The sequence below is a fragment of the Vulpes vulpes genome, chromosome 14 (assembly GCF_048418805.1).
Source record: "Vulpes vulpes isolate BD-2025 chromosome 14, VulVul3, whole genome shotgun sequence".
In the NCBI taxonomy this organism is placed as follows: Eukaryota; Metazoa; Chordata; class Mammalia; order Carnivora; family Canidae; genus Vulpes; species Vulpes vulpes.
Window position 1 is genome coordinate 121,178,925 of NC_132793.1, and position 15,230 is coordinate 121,194,154.

Below are 15,230 nucleotides of genomic sequence, written 5' to 3' on the forward strand. Positions count from 1 at the left end.
TATCTATTAACATGGAACCCGTTTACCCCAAAGCTTTTGGGGTCATTGTTTTTCTTATCGTGATACACCTTGCTTATGACTTGGCTTCACCCACCCCACTGCTCTGAGGAACTTAGTGCAGGTGTGGGAATGGAGAGGCCCAGACTCCCCGCCTGGACCCCTTAGCTTGTTGGGGCCTCCCATTCTTCATTTATAAAACGGAGTGGGTGTTGATGATGAGATGATTTCACCAAAGTCTTTCCTGGTCTGCAATTACACAACATAAAATTGTCCTTTAGCTTGGTTTTCAAACTGCGGCTCTCCACTTAGTAGGTAAAAACAAAACAAAACAAAGCAAAACAAAACAACAACATTTCGGTGGGTCAAACATTAAAAAAAAAAAAAAAAAAGAAGCCTGGGTGGCTCAGTGGTTATGCGTCTGCCTTTGGCTCAGGGCGTGACCCTGGAGACCCAGGATCGAGTCCCACATCGGGCCGCTTGCATGGAGCCTGCTTCTCCCTCTGCCTCTCTCATTAATAAAAAAAAAAAAAAAAAAAAAAAAAATGAGGGTAACTCCTCTTTGGAGAAACTCTTGTTAAACAATAGATATTTAAATATAATGTGCGGAGAAAAAAAAAGAAACGTAGTACGTCGAGACCTCCACGTGAAGCGCGTATTTCCACCGCGGGGGGGGGGGGGGGGGGGTCAAAACACTTGCAAGCGGGGCGCAGGGCAGGGCACCCTCCGCACGTGTCGCGCGGGGAAACGCGCTCCGCCCGCCCTCGGGGCTCAACCTCGAGCGCCCCCGGCAGAAGCCCCCGACGCAAACGTGCGCGCGGGCCCCGCTCCCGCGGCTCCTCGCGATGGCAGCGGCCCGCGGGGCCTGCGGGGCGTCACCTGGGCCGACGTCGCACCTCCCGCCTCCCGCCCGGGCTGGAGCCGAGCTGCGCGCCTTCTGACGTCATCACCGGGCGCCGAGACCCCCCCCCCCCTCCCCGCGCCTCTTTCCACTTCGCGGGAGAAGTTGTTGGCGCGAATGGATCCCGAGTCCCGGTAACGGATTCCCCAGCCGACAGGCCCGCCGGCTCGCGCCTTAGTCCGTGGGCTGCGATGGTGAGCCCCGGGGGGAGGCTGTGCGGCTCGGGGGCTCGGGGAGTTGGCAGGCCGGGTGTGGACCGGGCGGTTTTGGTACGGAGGGTGGGGGAGGATGGCGGTGCGGGGCTGCGGAGGGAGCGAGGGCACGGAGGGGCCGCCGAGGGGGCCACAGAGGGGGCGCTGGGCGCACAGCTTTCCGGGGCCGCGGGGTTACGGCGCCGGGCGCCAGGCTGCGCGCAGGGCTTGTGGTGCTGCGCAGCACTTTCATTTTTTTTTTCTTTCTTCATTCTTGGGGGAAGGGAGGAAGGAAGGGAGTAAAAAGGTGATTTGGGGGCTCAGCGATAAAGTTGTTTTCCTGTTTGGCGTTGCCCCAAACCTCTGTGTGCGTCCTGCCCTAAAGCATTTATTTCAAGCTTTGGTTCAAAGCGGAGAAAAACGTAACAAACTTTTCCTTTCTTAGGAGTAAGCTGTCTCAGGCCTTCAACTTTCGTCATTAATAGCGCCATGAAAAGCTCATCACACAGCCGTTTCGAGACCGAAGGTGTAGGGAGGATGCTTTATTTTGTTTAAAGAAGTTCAAAGAAGTTAATGGGATAACACGGCTTACTAGGAAAAAAAAGAAAACAAAAAACAAAACCCAAACCCCGCAGATGTAATATGTTTGACAGCTGTCATCGCTTATCACCTGGTGTTAAAAATAATCTTAAAAAGAAAACCCCACCTCTGTGTGACTCTGCATAAAGCATGTAAATTGAGAGAGAAATGATGATGCAGCCATCAAAACAGACCTTCATAGAGAGGCGTGTGTTTGAAATACTGTATTTGAAGGACAATTCATGATGTCCTGTTAAGCTAGAATCTACTTCGTAATCAGACATAATTTTTTTCAACTATTTTGTAGCTCATTTGTCACAAGGCCAGCATTCAGGAGGGAAAATTTTTATGCCAAATTGGGAAGCCTTGCAGCCCTTTGTGTTTTTTTCCTCAAAGGATGACATACTAGGCACTTTGTACCAAATGCCAGTATTGGAGCTATTGGTTTTATAAACCTTTTCTCATTTAAACCTCACGGGAGTCTAGTTGTACAGATGGTAAAGGAGGCTTTTAGAGTTTAAACAGTTTGTCATACAACTAATAAATGGTTGGATTAGAATTCTGGCCACTGTATTATCCTGCCTCCCTAAAATGATTATCAAATATTACTTTTTGGACTTAAGGCACTATGGTATTGTGGAAAGTTGATGGGATTTGGAGACTGGAAGGTAAGAGTGAGGTGATGATTTAGCCTTGCTCTACCATTTACTAGTTATGTGGTTGTGGGCTTTATTTGATTTAAGTAAATAGCTTAACTTAAACCTTTTTAAAGCCTGTGTTTTCCTTAACTGTTAAAAGGGGCAAAATATAGCTGCCTTAAGTGATTATCTTGAGGATTAAACAGAATAATAAAGCTAAAGCTTCTATTGTGGAACCTGGTATGTGGAGGTATTCTGCTACTATGTGACTACCAGTGATTTAATTTTCTTAGGAAGGACTCTGTGGAATGTTACACTGTTTAAGGGGCATCAGAGATGCCTCTGCTGTCAGTTTTGGCGAACAGTGTCTTGTATAGTCAACTTTTGATCATTCAGATACTTTAAATTTTGGTTCTTAGTACTCTTGTTCACAATACAGGTGAAAAATAAAGCCCTTCTTGGAAAAGAAGTTGGAGTCAGAAGGAGTTTTGCTGTTTGTTAAAGGGAAAAGGTTTTATAACATAGATAGGAATTTTTGGTTATATTGGTATTTAATTTGGTCCTTCTATCTCTAGTACAAACATTAGCAAAACCTCAGACTAAAATTCTGTTTAGCATAGGTTTATTGAACATCTGTGTACATGTTATTGTATAGAACAGTAGTTCTTTGGGTTACAGTTATGTGATAATGTGATGAGTGGTATGCAAATTTTCTGCCCACAGAAATACATATGAGCATATTACAGCATTTAAGAGGATTTGCAAATCTTCTGAGCCCTTCCGTAGATGTTAACGACTTTTGCCTTGGGAGCTACATTTTTTTTTCTTGAAGTTATTAATAAAGGAATAAAATACTGTATCCACAAAATGGAATACTCTGTGAGCATTAAGAAAGAAAACTTTATACTCTGATATAAAAACAATTATCAGGATAATTCAGTGAAAAATGAAGGTGTAGGACAGTAAGTAATGTATGTGTCACTTTGTGTAGAGAAAGAGAAAAGAATATATACACATTTGCTTGAAGTCTGGAAGGTTACACAGGGAACTAACTGATAGCATTTGTTGCCTCCAAAGGTGGGAAATATGTGTCTTGAGAGGCGGGATGGGAGGGAGACTTTTTACTCTTGAATTTTGAACAATGTAAATATAATGTCTTCTAAAGGAATTGTAACAAAATTAAAAATGGAAAGAGAAAAGAAGCCATTTAAACAATTTGGATTGCTATGAGAGTTTAATTATTTACTCAAAATGTGAATAAAACCTGAGCTGCCATTTTAAAGAAGTTGGCATATATAATTCATTGGCTGGTATAATTTATTGAAAATATGCATAAGATTGAATTAAACACACATGAGACCTAGAGGATATTCTAGGGGATACCTTTCATATTGTAGTTTACTATGTGAATGCTCTCCCTGGAGTGTGCTGTCACTCTATTATAATGTAGATTTTGCCATATATACTGGTAGTTGCCCTGTAAGGCCCCTCCCTGCCTCTCTTATCTGTCTTTTGAGTATCTTATGCTGTTCTGTCCCATCTTTTGTTCTTGCTGTTTCTTATCCTTGTTGAGATTCTTCCTTGTATATCTGCCTTTTTCTCATCATTCAAGCCTCAGTCATCACTTCCTCAGAGCTTTTGGTGTTATATCTAAGAAACCATTGCCTAATCCAAGGTCATGAAGATTTATGCGTGTCTTCTAAGAGTTTAACTTTGAAACATTTTGAGTTAATTTTGGTATGGGATGTGAAGTAGAAGTTCAGATTTATTCTTTTGCATGTGTGTGTTCAATTGTTCTGGCACCAGTGGTAGACTGTTCTTTCTCATTGAATTATCTTGTCTCCCTTGTCAAAGATCAATTGACTGTAAGTGTGAGGGTTCTTTTCTGGATTCTCTGTTCTATTTCCCCTATGTATCTATCTTAATGCCAGTAATGCATTGTATTTGTTACTGTAGTTTTTTGGTAAGTTCCCCACCCCCCCTTGTGGTAAGTTCCCCACCCCCCCTTGTGGTAAGTTTTGAAATCAGGAAGTATTATTAGTCTTTCAACTTTGTTATTTTTCAAGATTGTTTTGTGTTCTGGTCGGGGGCTGTTGAATTTCCACATGAATTTTACAATTGTTAAAGAGGCCAGCTGGGATTTTATTAGTGATCATGTTGAATCCTGTAGATCATTTTGGGAAATACTGCCATCTCAACAGTAGAAGGTCTTCTGATCTATGAACATGGACTATCTTTCCATTTGTTTAGGTCTTCAATTTCTTTAAACAGTGTTTTATAGTTTTCAGGGTATGGGCTTTACACTTTTATTTTTTCCAAGCGCTTTTTTCTTTTTGATGATATTGTAAATGAAATAGTTTTCTTTTCTTTCTTTTTTTATTATTTAAGAATTTATTTATTTATCAGAGACAAAGAGAGGCAGAGACATAGGTAGAGGGAGAAATAGGCTCCCTGCAGGAAGCCCAACTTAAGACTCAGTCCTGGGACTTCGGGATCATGCTCTGAGCCAAAGGCAAGATGCTCAACCACTGAATCACCTAGGTGTCCCTGAAATAGTTTTCTTAATTTCAATTTTGGATTGTTCATTCTAAGAGTATAGAAATACAATATACTTTTGTATATTGATCTTGTATTCTGCAACATTGCTGACCTCATTTAGTAGTTCTAATAGTTTTTTCTGTAGAATTTTTTCTATATAAGATCATTTCATCTGTAAATAGAGATAGTTTTGCTTCATCCTGTCTAATCTAGGTGCCTTTTATCTCTCTCTCTCTCTCTTTTTTTTTTTTTTTGCCTAAATGCTTTTGCTGGAACTTCCACAGGATTGAATAGAAGTATTGGGAGTGGTTGTGTCTTTTTCCTGATCTCAGGGGAAAGCATTCCAACTACTTTTTGCTTTCAAAGGCCTTAATGTAGTTTTAAATACTTTAAGTTTATTTCATAATTTGTTTCTATTGTGCTGCTACCAGTTAAATCACTGGGTATATTAGTCAGATATAAAATTTTGTCTTTCAGTGTTTTTCAGGATGAAAGATTTTTACATTTGGATAGAGCTTGTGAATTTGATGATGGTAATCAGTTTCTGGTTGTGGATTTGGTGGGTGGCTTAACATTATTAATCAAATATTTATATTTCTTTGTTACTTTTAGAGTAGAGAAGTAAAGCCAAGATACAATATTTGGCAATTACTCTACAGAGCACTGTAGTACTTATTTGCATAAAACCCTGTACCCTTCAAAGAAAAGTGAACAGAGTGACATAATTTACTTTCTTTTTGCATTTTTTGATAGACAAATATGACTTGTTTATTGGTTGAGCTCATCAGCAGTGGAAATAAGTAATTAGAGTTTTTTGGTTATACGTCAAAGTAAATATATAGCAGCTTTTGTACTTTGACCTTTAAAAGCTAACGGTCATTATGAAAGCTTACTTTGTGGGTTTAGGAGTGTTTATTGCAAGAAGAATTTTTTCTTCATCTCTAACTCTACTAATAGATTTATAACCAACCAAATTGGAAACTGCTTGGTACAGGTAAAGGGCTAAAAACACAGGAATTTTTTTTTTTTTTGTACTTGGCAAAGTTGGGTACTTTGTCTTGACTTATGCATATTAAAATTGCATTTGGCTGCTTGCTAGAAGATGCTTCTAATAGAGTTGTAGAATTGTTTGTTACACCTTAAAGTAGAAAATGCAATAAACCTTTTTTTGCTTACATTTAAGCATCTTGAATTTCAAAACTTTTACTATAGAACATCTTGTTGGCATTCTCAATTTTTTTCATCTATTAATTGAAGTTAAAAAACTTCATAGGGTGGTTATGAGGATTGAATAAGTTAATTTTTTGAAGTGCTTAAATTATTGCCTGTCAGAGCAAGTCTATTTGAGAGTTTATTAAATAAGTAAATAAATGAAGCTTTGAATCTGGGCATTGGCAATAAAAATAGAGGGAAGAGGACAGCAGTATTTGGGAGATAGGTTAGGTGGGTTGAATAGGTAGAGTCAGATTGAGGAGGAAAAACAGTGCCCATTTTTCTGGTTTGGGCAAATGATGGTGATATGCGTTGAGGTGAGGAATAAAAGAGAAGCAAGTCCCAGAGGAATATGAGCTTACTTTTGGACAATATGAATTGGAGGCATCTTTGAGGCATTTGGACAGAGATGTTTCTGGCAGACTATTGGTTACGGAGCTTAAAGGAGGAGTGGAGACACAAGATTTAGAGATGATGTTGAGATGGATGTGAGTTAGCTTACACTGTGTAGGTGGATCAGAACTTTTAAATTTCGGGTTCATGGGGAACCATTAATAGGTTTCATGGGAAAACCTCACTTTTTTTTTTTTTTTTTTAAGATTTATTTATTTATTGAGAGAGAGAGAGAGAGAGAGAGTGCAGGCAGAGTGAGAGCAGGCAAGTGGAGGGACAGAGGAAGAGAGAGAATCCTGAAGCAGACTTCCTGCTGAGTGTGAAGCCGGATGTGGGGCTTGATCCCAGAATCTTGAGATAATGACCTGAGCTGCAATCAAGAGTCGGCTGCTCAACTGACTGAGCCACCCAGGCACCCCAACTCTGCATTTTAGGTTACACGAAGTTTTGTGTGGGGGGTGTTTTCTGACACCAATTGGTTCTCTAGTTCTCTTGACACCAGCTGGGTGTCCTACAGTTCGGTTCAATTTGGACATTTTTCGTAGTTAGTGCAGATTGCACAGGTTAAGGGGCTTAATCCCATTGACTGCTCCCACTTCAGAAGTCAATTGAGAGTCGTGAGACACCTGTACTTCTGCCTCTAAATTAGTTATTCAGGACCTTCTCGGGTTTGATAATTTGCTAGAATGGCTCACAGAACTTGGGGAAACACTTTACTTATATTTACTAGTTTATCATAAGGATATAACTTAGAAACAGTCAAACGGAAGGCAAAGATCCACAGTGTAAGATATGGGAGATTGGGGGATATACAGAACTTCAGGCCATCTCTGGGTACACCACCCTCTCAGCAGCTTGATATGTCCACCAACCCAGATGCTCTTCAAACATCAAACGTTGCTTGATTGAGAGTTTTTATAACTCAGTCTTGATCTTCCTCTTCTCCCTATAGCCCTAGGAGTGGGGCAGAGAGTTCCCATCCTTGGCCTTTCTAGTGACCAGTCCCCATCCTGAGTTGCCTCATTAGCATTAACTTAGATGTGATCCAAAGGGCTGATTGTAAATAACAGGATACTCCTGTCATTTAAGTCCAAGGGTTTTAGGATCTCTGTGCCAGGAATATAAAGGCCAAATATGTATTTGTAATATAGTGTTTTGTGGAAAATATTCATAGCTTTTGTCAGATCTACAAAAGCATAAACAAAGCCTGGTATGTTTAGTGTTGTCTTGGCACACATTTTGGATATTAATAGTCAACCTGTTAGTGACAGCTTCTTATACTAGCATATAAGTTCTGCAAGGATAGGGGCCATAAGGATGGAGAACTGCTATACAGTGCCTGGCACGTGGTACATTTTCAATAAGTATTTGGTGAATGAAGAAGTATAAATAAACTTTATGTTTCCAATAGAAGAGAAGTCAACCAGAATAAAATTTACTGGTATGGAAACCTCTTCTCTAGTCCTTTCTATTTTATAGTTAATGTATTGAACATTTAATGACAATGAATAATATAGCCTAGAGAAATACAGTATTTATTATTTGATAGGTCTATTTCCTTTCTTTTTTTAAAATTACGTATTTTTTGAATTGAAGTATAGTCGACAATGTTACGTTCATTTCAGATGTACAACATAGTGAATTGACAATTCTATAGTTTATGCTGTGCTCATGAATGTAGTAGCTATTTTTTTTTTGAATGTAGTAGCTATTGTGTGTCACTGTAAAACACTGTTACAGTACCATTGACTATATTCTCTATGCTGTACTTTTTGTCTCTGTGACTTACTAATTCTATAATTGGAAGCCTGTATCTCCCACGCCCCTTCACTCTCTTTGCCTATCCCCTCAACCCTCTCCCTTCTGGCAACCACCGGTTCTCTGTATGTATGGTCTTTTCTGTGGTTTTCGTTTGTTTTATATATTCTACATATAAATGAAATCATATGGCATTTGTTTTTTTTTTCTGACATATTTCACTTAGCATAATACTCTCCAGGTCTATCCATGTGGTCACAAATGGTAAGGTCTCATGCTTATTCATGACCGAGTAATATTCGTGTGTGTGTGTGTACACACCACATCTTTGTGTATTCATTTGTCAGTGGACATTTAGGTTGGTAGGTCTTTTTGATTTGAACATATTTGTAATATTCATTCAAGTAGATTAAATTTAATTTTTAGATTAGAAATCAATTGTAAGAAGTTGATTTCTGAATGAATAAAAACCATAATCAGACTACAATAACCTTGGTGAAAATGTCGAAATGTTGAAATAAACCATTATATCAGGCATAAAGAGTTTTAAATGTTTCAATTATCTCAATTATGCAGATTTGAAGAACTTATTTTTAAAAAATCTGCATTAATTAATTTCCATTTTCTGTTTAATTTTGCTAGTGTTTGTTAGTATTTTTGGATCAGGTATACTTGAAAACTTTCTGTGATACACTGTTTCATTGAAAGAGTAGTCTAAGGCCCATATGGTATACATACTGTGGCTTCAGAATTTTACACATCTTCCTCACCACAACTAAGAATAGAAATGGGTTTCTTCACTGTCTTGGAAGCAACGTCTCAGGTAGTAGACTGAGTAGATTCCAAGGCAAGGAGGAGAGGTAGATATTTCCCTTAATCATATATTCTCCATTTCTGTTCCTTTGCTGTGCTTTATTTTGTCTGTTATTTCCTGTGTTCTGCTTTATTTCCCTGAAGACAGACCAAGAGCAGAGAATAGAATGAAGTTCCACAAGAACAGACACTTTTGTCTGTTTTATTCCAAACACCAAGAATAGTTCGTGGCTTGCGACGCCTGGGTGGCTGAGCCGTTGGGTGTCCGCCTTGGGCTCAGGGCGTGATCCTGGAGTTCTGGGGTCGAGTCCCACATCCGGCTCCCCACGGAGAGCCTGCTTCTCCCTCTGCCTGTGTCTCTGCCTCTCTGTCTGTCTCTCGTGAATAAATAAATAAAATCTTAAAAAAATAGTTCTCGGCTCATAGAAGACTCTCAGTGAATGTTTGTTGAAGGAAGGAAGGAAGCAAGCAAGTTAGTTGATGCAGGTTCTTAAAATTCTTCCTGGTTATAACCTGTTATTATTTAAAAATTTTTCAGACCACACTTTTACTCACTGGTATCTTCCTCAGAGAATTTCATGAGTCCAGTGCTAGACTTGGCTGTATCATTAACATCAGTTATATGTAGATATATGTGTAAATTTCTAAAAGCCAATTCGTGGGGATCCCTGGGTGGCTCAGCAGTTTAGCGCCTACCTTTGGCCTGGGGCATGATCCTGGAGTCCTGGGATCGAGTCCTGCGTCGGGCTCCCGGCATGGAGCCTGCTTCTCCCTCTGCCTGTGTCTCTGCCCCCCCCCCCCCTTTATGTCTATCATGAATAAATAAATAAAATATTAAAAAAATAAATAAAAGGCAATTCGTTTGGTTAAAAACAGGAGATATTGTACTAAAAGTGGAAGCAATTTTTTCTTTTAAGTAGCCACAGTATTATAATGTGACAAGAGAATACCATATTGCAAGGGTCAATTATAGAAGTCACGTTATTTTTACTTTTTAAAAATATTTTATTTTTTTAAGTAATATCTGTACCCAGCAGGGGCTTGAACTCACAACACTGAGATCGAGTCCCATGCTTCACCAACAGCCAGCCAGGTGCCCCTGGAACGTCAACTTTAATAATGTACTTAAGAAATAATATGCAATAGGTGTTAATTTAATATCCACTTTAAAAAAATCCACTTAAAATTTCTTAAAGCCAAAAGCAGTAAGGTAAATTCATAGCACAAAATTAATTTCAGTTAAATATTATTTTAATACTTAATCTTTTAAAAACAAATCTACCATGAGTTTCATTTTAGGTAATGAAGAACCTCTTTTGGAGCCCAGGTGTGAAGGTCAGTGACCTTAGAAATAACTACTCATGTGTTCAACTGATTTTTTTTTTTTTAAGGTTTTATTTTTAAGTAATCTCCACACCCAACGTGGAGCTCAAACTCAAACCTCAAGATCAAGAGCTGCATGCTTCACTAGCTGAACCAGCCAGGTGCTCCTTGCATTGAACCAGTATTAAGCATCTACAGGGTGCTGTTCCTGTACTTGAGATAGAGTGGTAAGATAAACAAGCCTGCTATGTGGAACTTACAGCCCTGCCTTCAAGCTCAGATTTCTATGACGATCAAAAGTATGTCCTACTGGGGCAGGTGGTGGCCCAGTCAGTGGAGCTTGTGACTCTCGGTCTTTGGGTTGTGAGCTTGTGTCCCATGTTGGAGCTAGAGGTTACGTTAAAAAAAAAAAAAAGGAAAAAAAAAAATCTCCTCCTAATCACTCAGTTCAGGTGTTGCTTCTGTTGGAAGCTGTCCCAAAGGCTATTTGTGTTAGTGCTCCTGGTCCTCTTTAGTGATAAGATCTATCTTAGCAGTTTTTTTATCTAATTCTTTATATATTTATCTCTTAGGTAGCTGCATGAAGGCATTTTCCTGTTTGTGTTCTGAGTCCTGCCTGTAAGCACACAAATGTATCAAGAATGAGAAGGGAAAGACCATACTGCTAGTTGTAGGATATGGCTACCTTTGCATAGATCTTAGAATTATAGGGAAACTCTGAAGGGACAGTCATGGTCAAGTGGAAAACTATGAAAGAGATTTGGAGTCAGACTACCAGGTTCCATAGTGGAGGTTTTGGTGTACCATCTTAATCCCCACAGGAATTTTATGAGGCATGTGGTATCAAGAGGAAACTAAAGAGCAGAGAAGTAATTCATCCCAAGTGACCTGTAGTAGTAAATGGCAAAACTGACAAAGCTTGCATTCGACTTAATTTTATTCATCTGTAAGATGGAGATGTTGTTTGCCCCTGTATACTTCGTAGAGTCATCAAAAGATATATGTCCAGTAGCTATAAGTAAAAACATGAAAAACTTATTAGCTATTTGTGCTAAAATTTGTTTTAACTTTGTGATTTTTGCCTAAACTTTTGCCTCATTTGAACTGACTTTCTTGTTCAACTAATAACTGTTGAATAAAATAAGAAATAATTACTTTTTTTTGATTTCCCCAAATAAAAATAATATTATTTTCTATTATCATTTCTTTTAGAGGTGGAATTCCTGGGACAGTGGGTATATACATTTACAATTTTGATGAGTGTTGCTGATTGTCCTCTGGAACAGTTTTTGTCTTCCATTATACTAGTTTTTACTTTTATAGCAGTATAGTGTGTGAGCATCTGTTTTTCCATACCTTTGACAAATCTAGGCATTATAAATATTTTAACATTTAGAGAAAAATAATCCAGTTTCAGTTTATCTGTTATTTTTGAAATTGAACATCTCATATTGTTTGTTGGTTATTTGGATCTTTTATATAATATGCTTTAGCTGCCTTTTGTTTTTTCTACTCAGCTATCTTTTATTGATTTGTAGGAACCTTTATATATAATAAATATTGTAGATATTTTGAAGTTAGTTGTTTGTATTTTAACTTTTGCTTATGGGATCTTTTATTTTTATGGAGTCAGATATTTCTTTATGGATGGTTTTTAGCCTTGATGCTCTACTTAGTCTTTCCCTTTGCCAAGATTATAAAAGTAAATTTAAAAATCTGTTTCTTTTTTTACTCATAGACTCAACAAAAATTATTCTTTGAAGGGAAAAGTGCTGTTTAGATCTGTTGTTTGGGGATATGATTAACCATTAGAGATGTTCATCATTTCACAAAATCATGAAAACTGGGAATGCTAGACAGAGAGTGTTGAGGAGGAAGGTGAAGTCATTCTGAATTGAAGCCAAATTAGTGACCTTTAGATATTTACATACATGATGGTTGCTCATGTTGGAGATAATCCTTAAAAGGTAGAGTCTATTGGCTTTCATTCTGATGAAAATTCTTTTCCAAGAGTTTAGATTTTCAGTGTATATTGAGTTAGATCATGTTGTAATTTCTTTAACTGCTCTGTTGGTGTCAGAGTATAAGGGTGCGGGGAGTGAGAGAGTAGAGTAGAATAAAGGAAAGGAGGGAGATGTTGGGGTGGTGCAGTGGGTTAAGCATCTGATTCTTGGTTTGGCTCAGGTTCAGGGTGGTGAGATTGCACCGCATGGGGCAGTGGGCTTAGCTCAGTGTGGAGTCTGCTTAGGACTCTTCCTCTCTCCTCCCATGTCTCTCTCTCTCAAATTAATCTTTAAAGAAAGATAAAGGAAAGGAAGAGAAAGGAGATACGAATAGAAGGGATTACTTGGGAAGGAAGATTTTAACAATGCTAAGGAGTAGCAGTATGGAACAGACAGAAATCAGACAGTCTCAATATAACCAACAATTCCTTTCTTAAATTATGTTTTGTTTTCTTTGTCTTTGTGGTTTTAAGCATTTGTAGTCCTAATACAGATTGAAAACCAGCACTGACTGTAACCTCATTATTAATACTCAGTTTTGGTATTTCCATGGTGCATGTGCTGTGCCATGCTGTGGAGGGTGTGCTTGCAGTTACCACCATTTGAATGAAGAACCATTTGGTAATTTTAAAAGTGAAACTCCAATGTGAAACTTTCATTTCCTCCAGAAACAATAAAGTAAGTGGTTGTCAACCTCAAACCCAATTTTTTGCAAGTTATATGGAAGACTGTGGCTTTCTTTATTGTCCATCTTTCTTTAGCACCTGACACAAATGTCTTAGTTTTTCATAGCTGAGGTATCCATTTCATAAATAGTATTTTTTAGACTTAGATTTTATTAGGGTGGGTTTGTGACTTTTGTGAATTAAGAAATTTACAAAAGCACATAAAACCAGGAAAGTCGGGATCCCTGGGTGGCGCAGCGGTTTGGCGCCTGCCTTTGGCCCAGGGCGCGATCCTGGAGACCCGGTATCGAATCCCACGTCGGGCTCCCGGTGCATGGAGCCTGCTTCTCCCTCTGCCTGTGTCTCTGCCTCTCTCTCTCTCTCTCTCTGTGTGACTATCATAAATAAATTAACAAAACAAAACAAAACAGGAAAATCTATAATCTTAAAAAAAATTTAAGGTGTCTGTGTACCTCATTTATTTGCTTTATTTTCTTAGGCACACGGCTATTTGTGTGTGTGTGCATTACACACTTACTTGGGATTTTTGACATGTTAAGAGTATTGTTTCTTGCCAGGATTTAGGAAATAATTGTTAACTTTCTTATACTTCACAAAGTGCCTTTTTTTTTTTTTTAAAGCTTTTATGTATTTATTCATGAGAGATACAGAAAGAGAGGCAGAAACATGGGCAGAGGGAGAAGCAGGCTCCCCATGGGAGCCCTGATATGGAACTCGATCCCAGCATCACAACCTGGCAAAGGCAGATGCTTAACCACTGAGCCACCCAGGTTCCTGCTTCACAAAGTACTTTTAACAGTCATTTTCCTCACTATAATAAAGAGAGAGGTTGAAAAAGGTAAAAAGGATCGAAAACTCAGGAGTGTAACCATTAAGGATAGAATGAGGAGAACACCTGGCTCTTGAACCTAGTTCTTAGGAATTCAGATCCTTATTTGGATCTCATTTTTTTGTGTTCCTTATATCCTTACCTGGGAGCAGAGGTAATTGTAAATAGAGATGTGTCTGTGATGTGAAAGGATAATAATTCATAAATGAGGAGAAGGGCAGCTTTTTGCTGAACAAAAAGTAATTAATTCTCATAAAGTGTAGGCAGTATTAGTTCCATTTTACTGATGGGAAAACAGATTCAGGTAACCTGCCCAATGTCACACATAAAAAGCACTACAGCAGATATTCAAACCTAGGCTTTTTGATTCTAAGGTCTATTCTTGTTCTCTACACTACACTTTCTTCAAAGCTAAAATCTAAACAAGTAGGGAAGGATATGTATGCAAAAGATAAAAGTGATTTAAATTGTAAATTACATTGTAAATTTCATTATGATTAATTTTAATTCAGTATAACACAAGGGGATAGAGCAATAATAAGCATCAAAATATTTTTTCAGAATTTGAAAATATCATAAAAAATAATTTGTAAGGCTTTTAGTTATTAAGGTCTTAAATGATCAAGGTTGAAAATTTGAAAGAATAATAATGAAGTTATACTGGGAATATAAATCCCATGGGCAAGGATTATACTCTTCAACATTTGTCTTCTCCCTCACTGGGCCTGGATTGGTGGGATGAGTATATGTATGTATGAACAATAAATACTTGTTACTTGCCTCTTTAGTAATTGTGCTGTTAAGAAATATTTCACTTGCTCATTTTTGTTCTGTTTTTGGCCAAATTCTGTAAGTTAACATATTTTTCATTAGGCAAATTATTTTTAACTCAGGTGATTTTATCAGTTAACTTTTGCGTGTGAAAAGAATGCTGTTGCACACCTGGAACTATCTCATTATGAAGAAATTGAAGGTAAACCAGTGTGTGTGTGTAGAGCTGTCCCATTTTGTAGTTGGAATTCAAATTTTGTGCAGTTAGTATTTGTTTATGCATGTCCTTTTTTGCTTTTAGGATATTCGGAAATTCTTTGGGGTTATACCAAGTGGAAAGAAACCTATAACCGAAACAGTAAAGAAGAATGAGAAAACAAAGTCTGCTGAAGAAACTTTAAAATCAAAGAAAGGAATAAAGGAAATTAAGGTCAGTTTTCCAGATAAATGTTGAATTGTATAAAAAGTTAAATAAATTCAGTTCCTAGACTTGATGTAGTGGGAGCCTAAAATAAAATAGATTTCAACTCATTTTGCAGCAGAAGGTAAGTGTATTTCTAATTAATGTACCTGACTGCATTCATTGCTTGTTTTTCTG

The 15,230-nt window shown here is 38.2% G+C and overlaps 1 protein-coding gene across 4 annotated transcripts in view; it reads left to right on the top strand.

Annotated features, from left to right (window-relative positions):
- The first annotated feature begins 720 nt into the window (after positions 1–720).
- The window catches only part of RFC1 (replication factor C subunit 1), a 75,582-nt gene continuing 61,072 nt past the window's right edge, over positions 721–15,230 (top strand). Inside the window, exons 1-4 of one of the 4 annotated variants that reach the window (XM_025997758.2) lie at positions 936–1,092; positions 12,883–13,024; positions 14,755–14,834; positions 14,934–15,062. In XM_025997758.2, coding sequence (XP_025853543.2) covers positions 14,790–14,834; positions 14,934–15,062 — 174 coding nt within the window. In that variant the 5' untranslated portion in view covers positions 936–1,092; positions 12,883–13,024; positions 14,755–14,789. Of the gene's footprint in view, positions 1,093–12,882; positions 13,025–14,754; positions 14,835–14,933; positions 15,063–15,230 lie in introns of all 4 variants that reach the window. The other 3 variants (XM_072737861.1, XM_025997767.2, XM_072737862.1) reach the window with 3 other exon arrangements.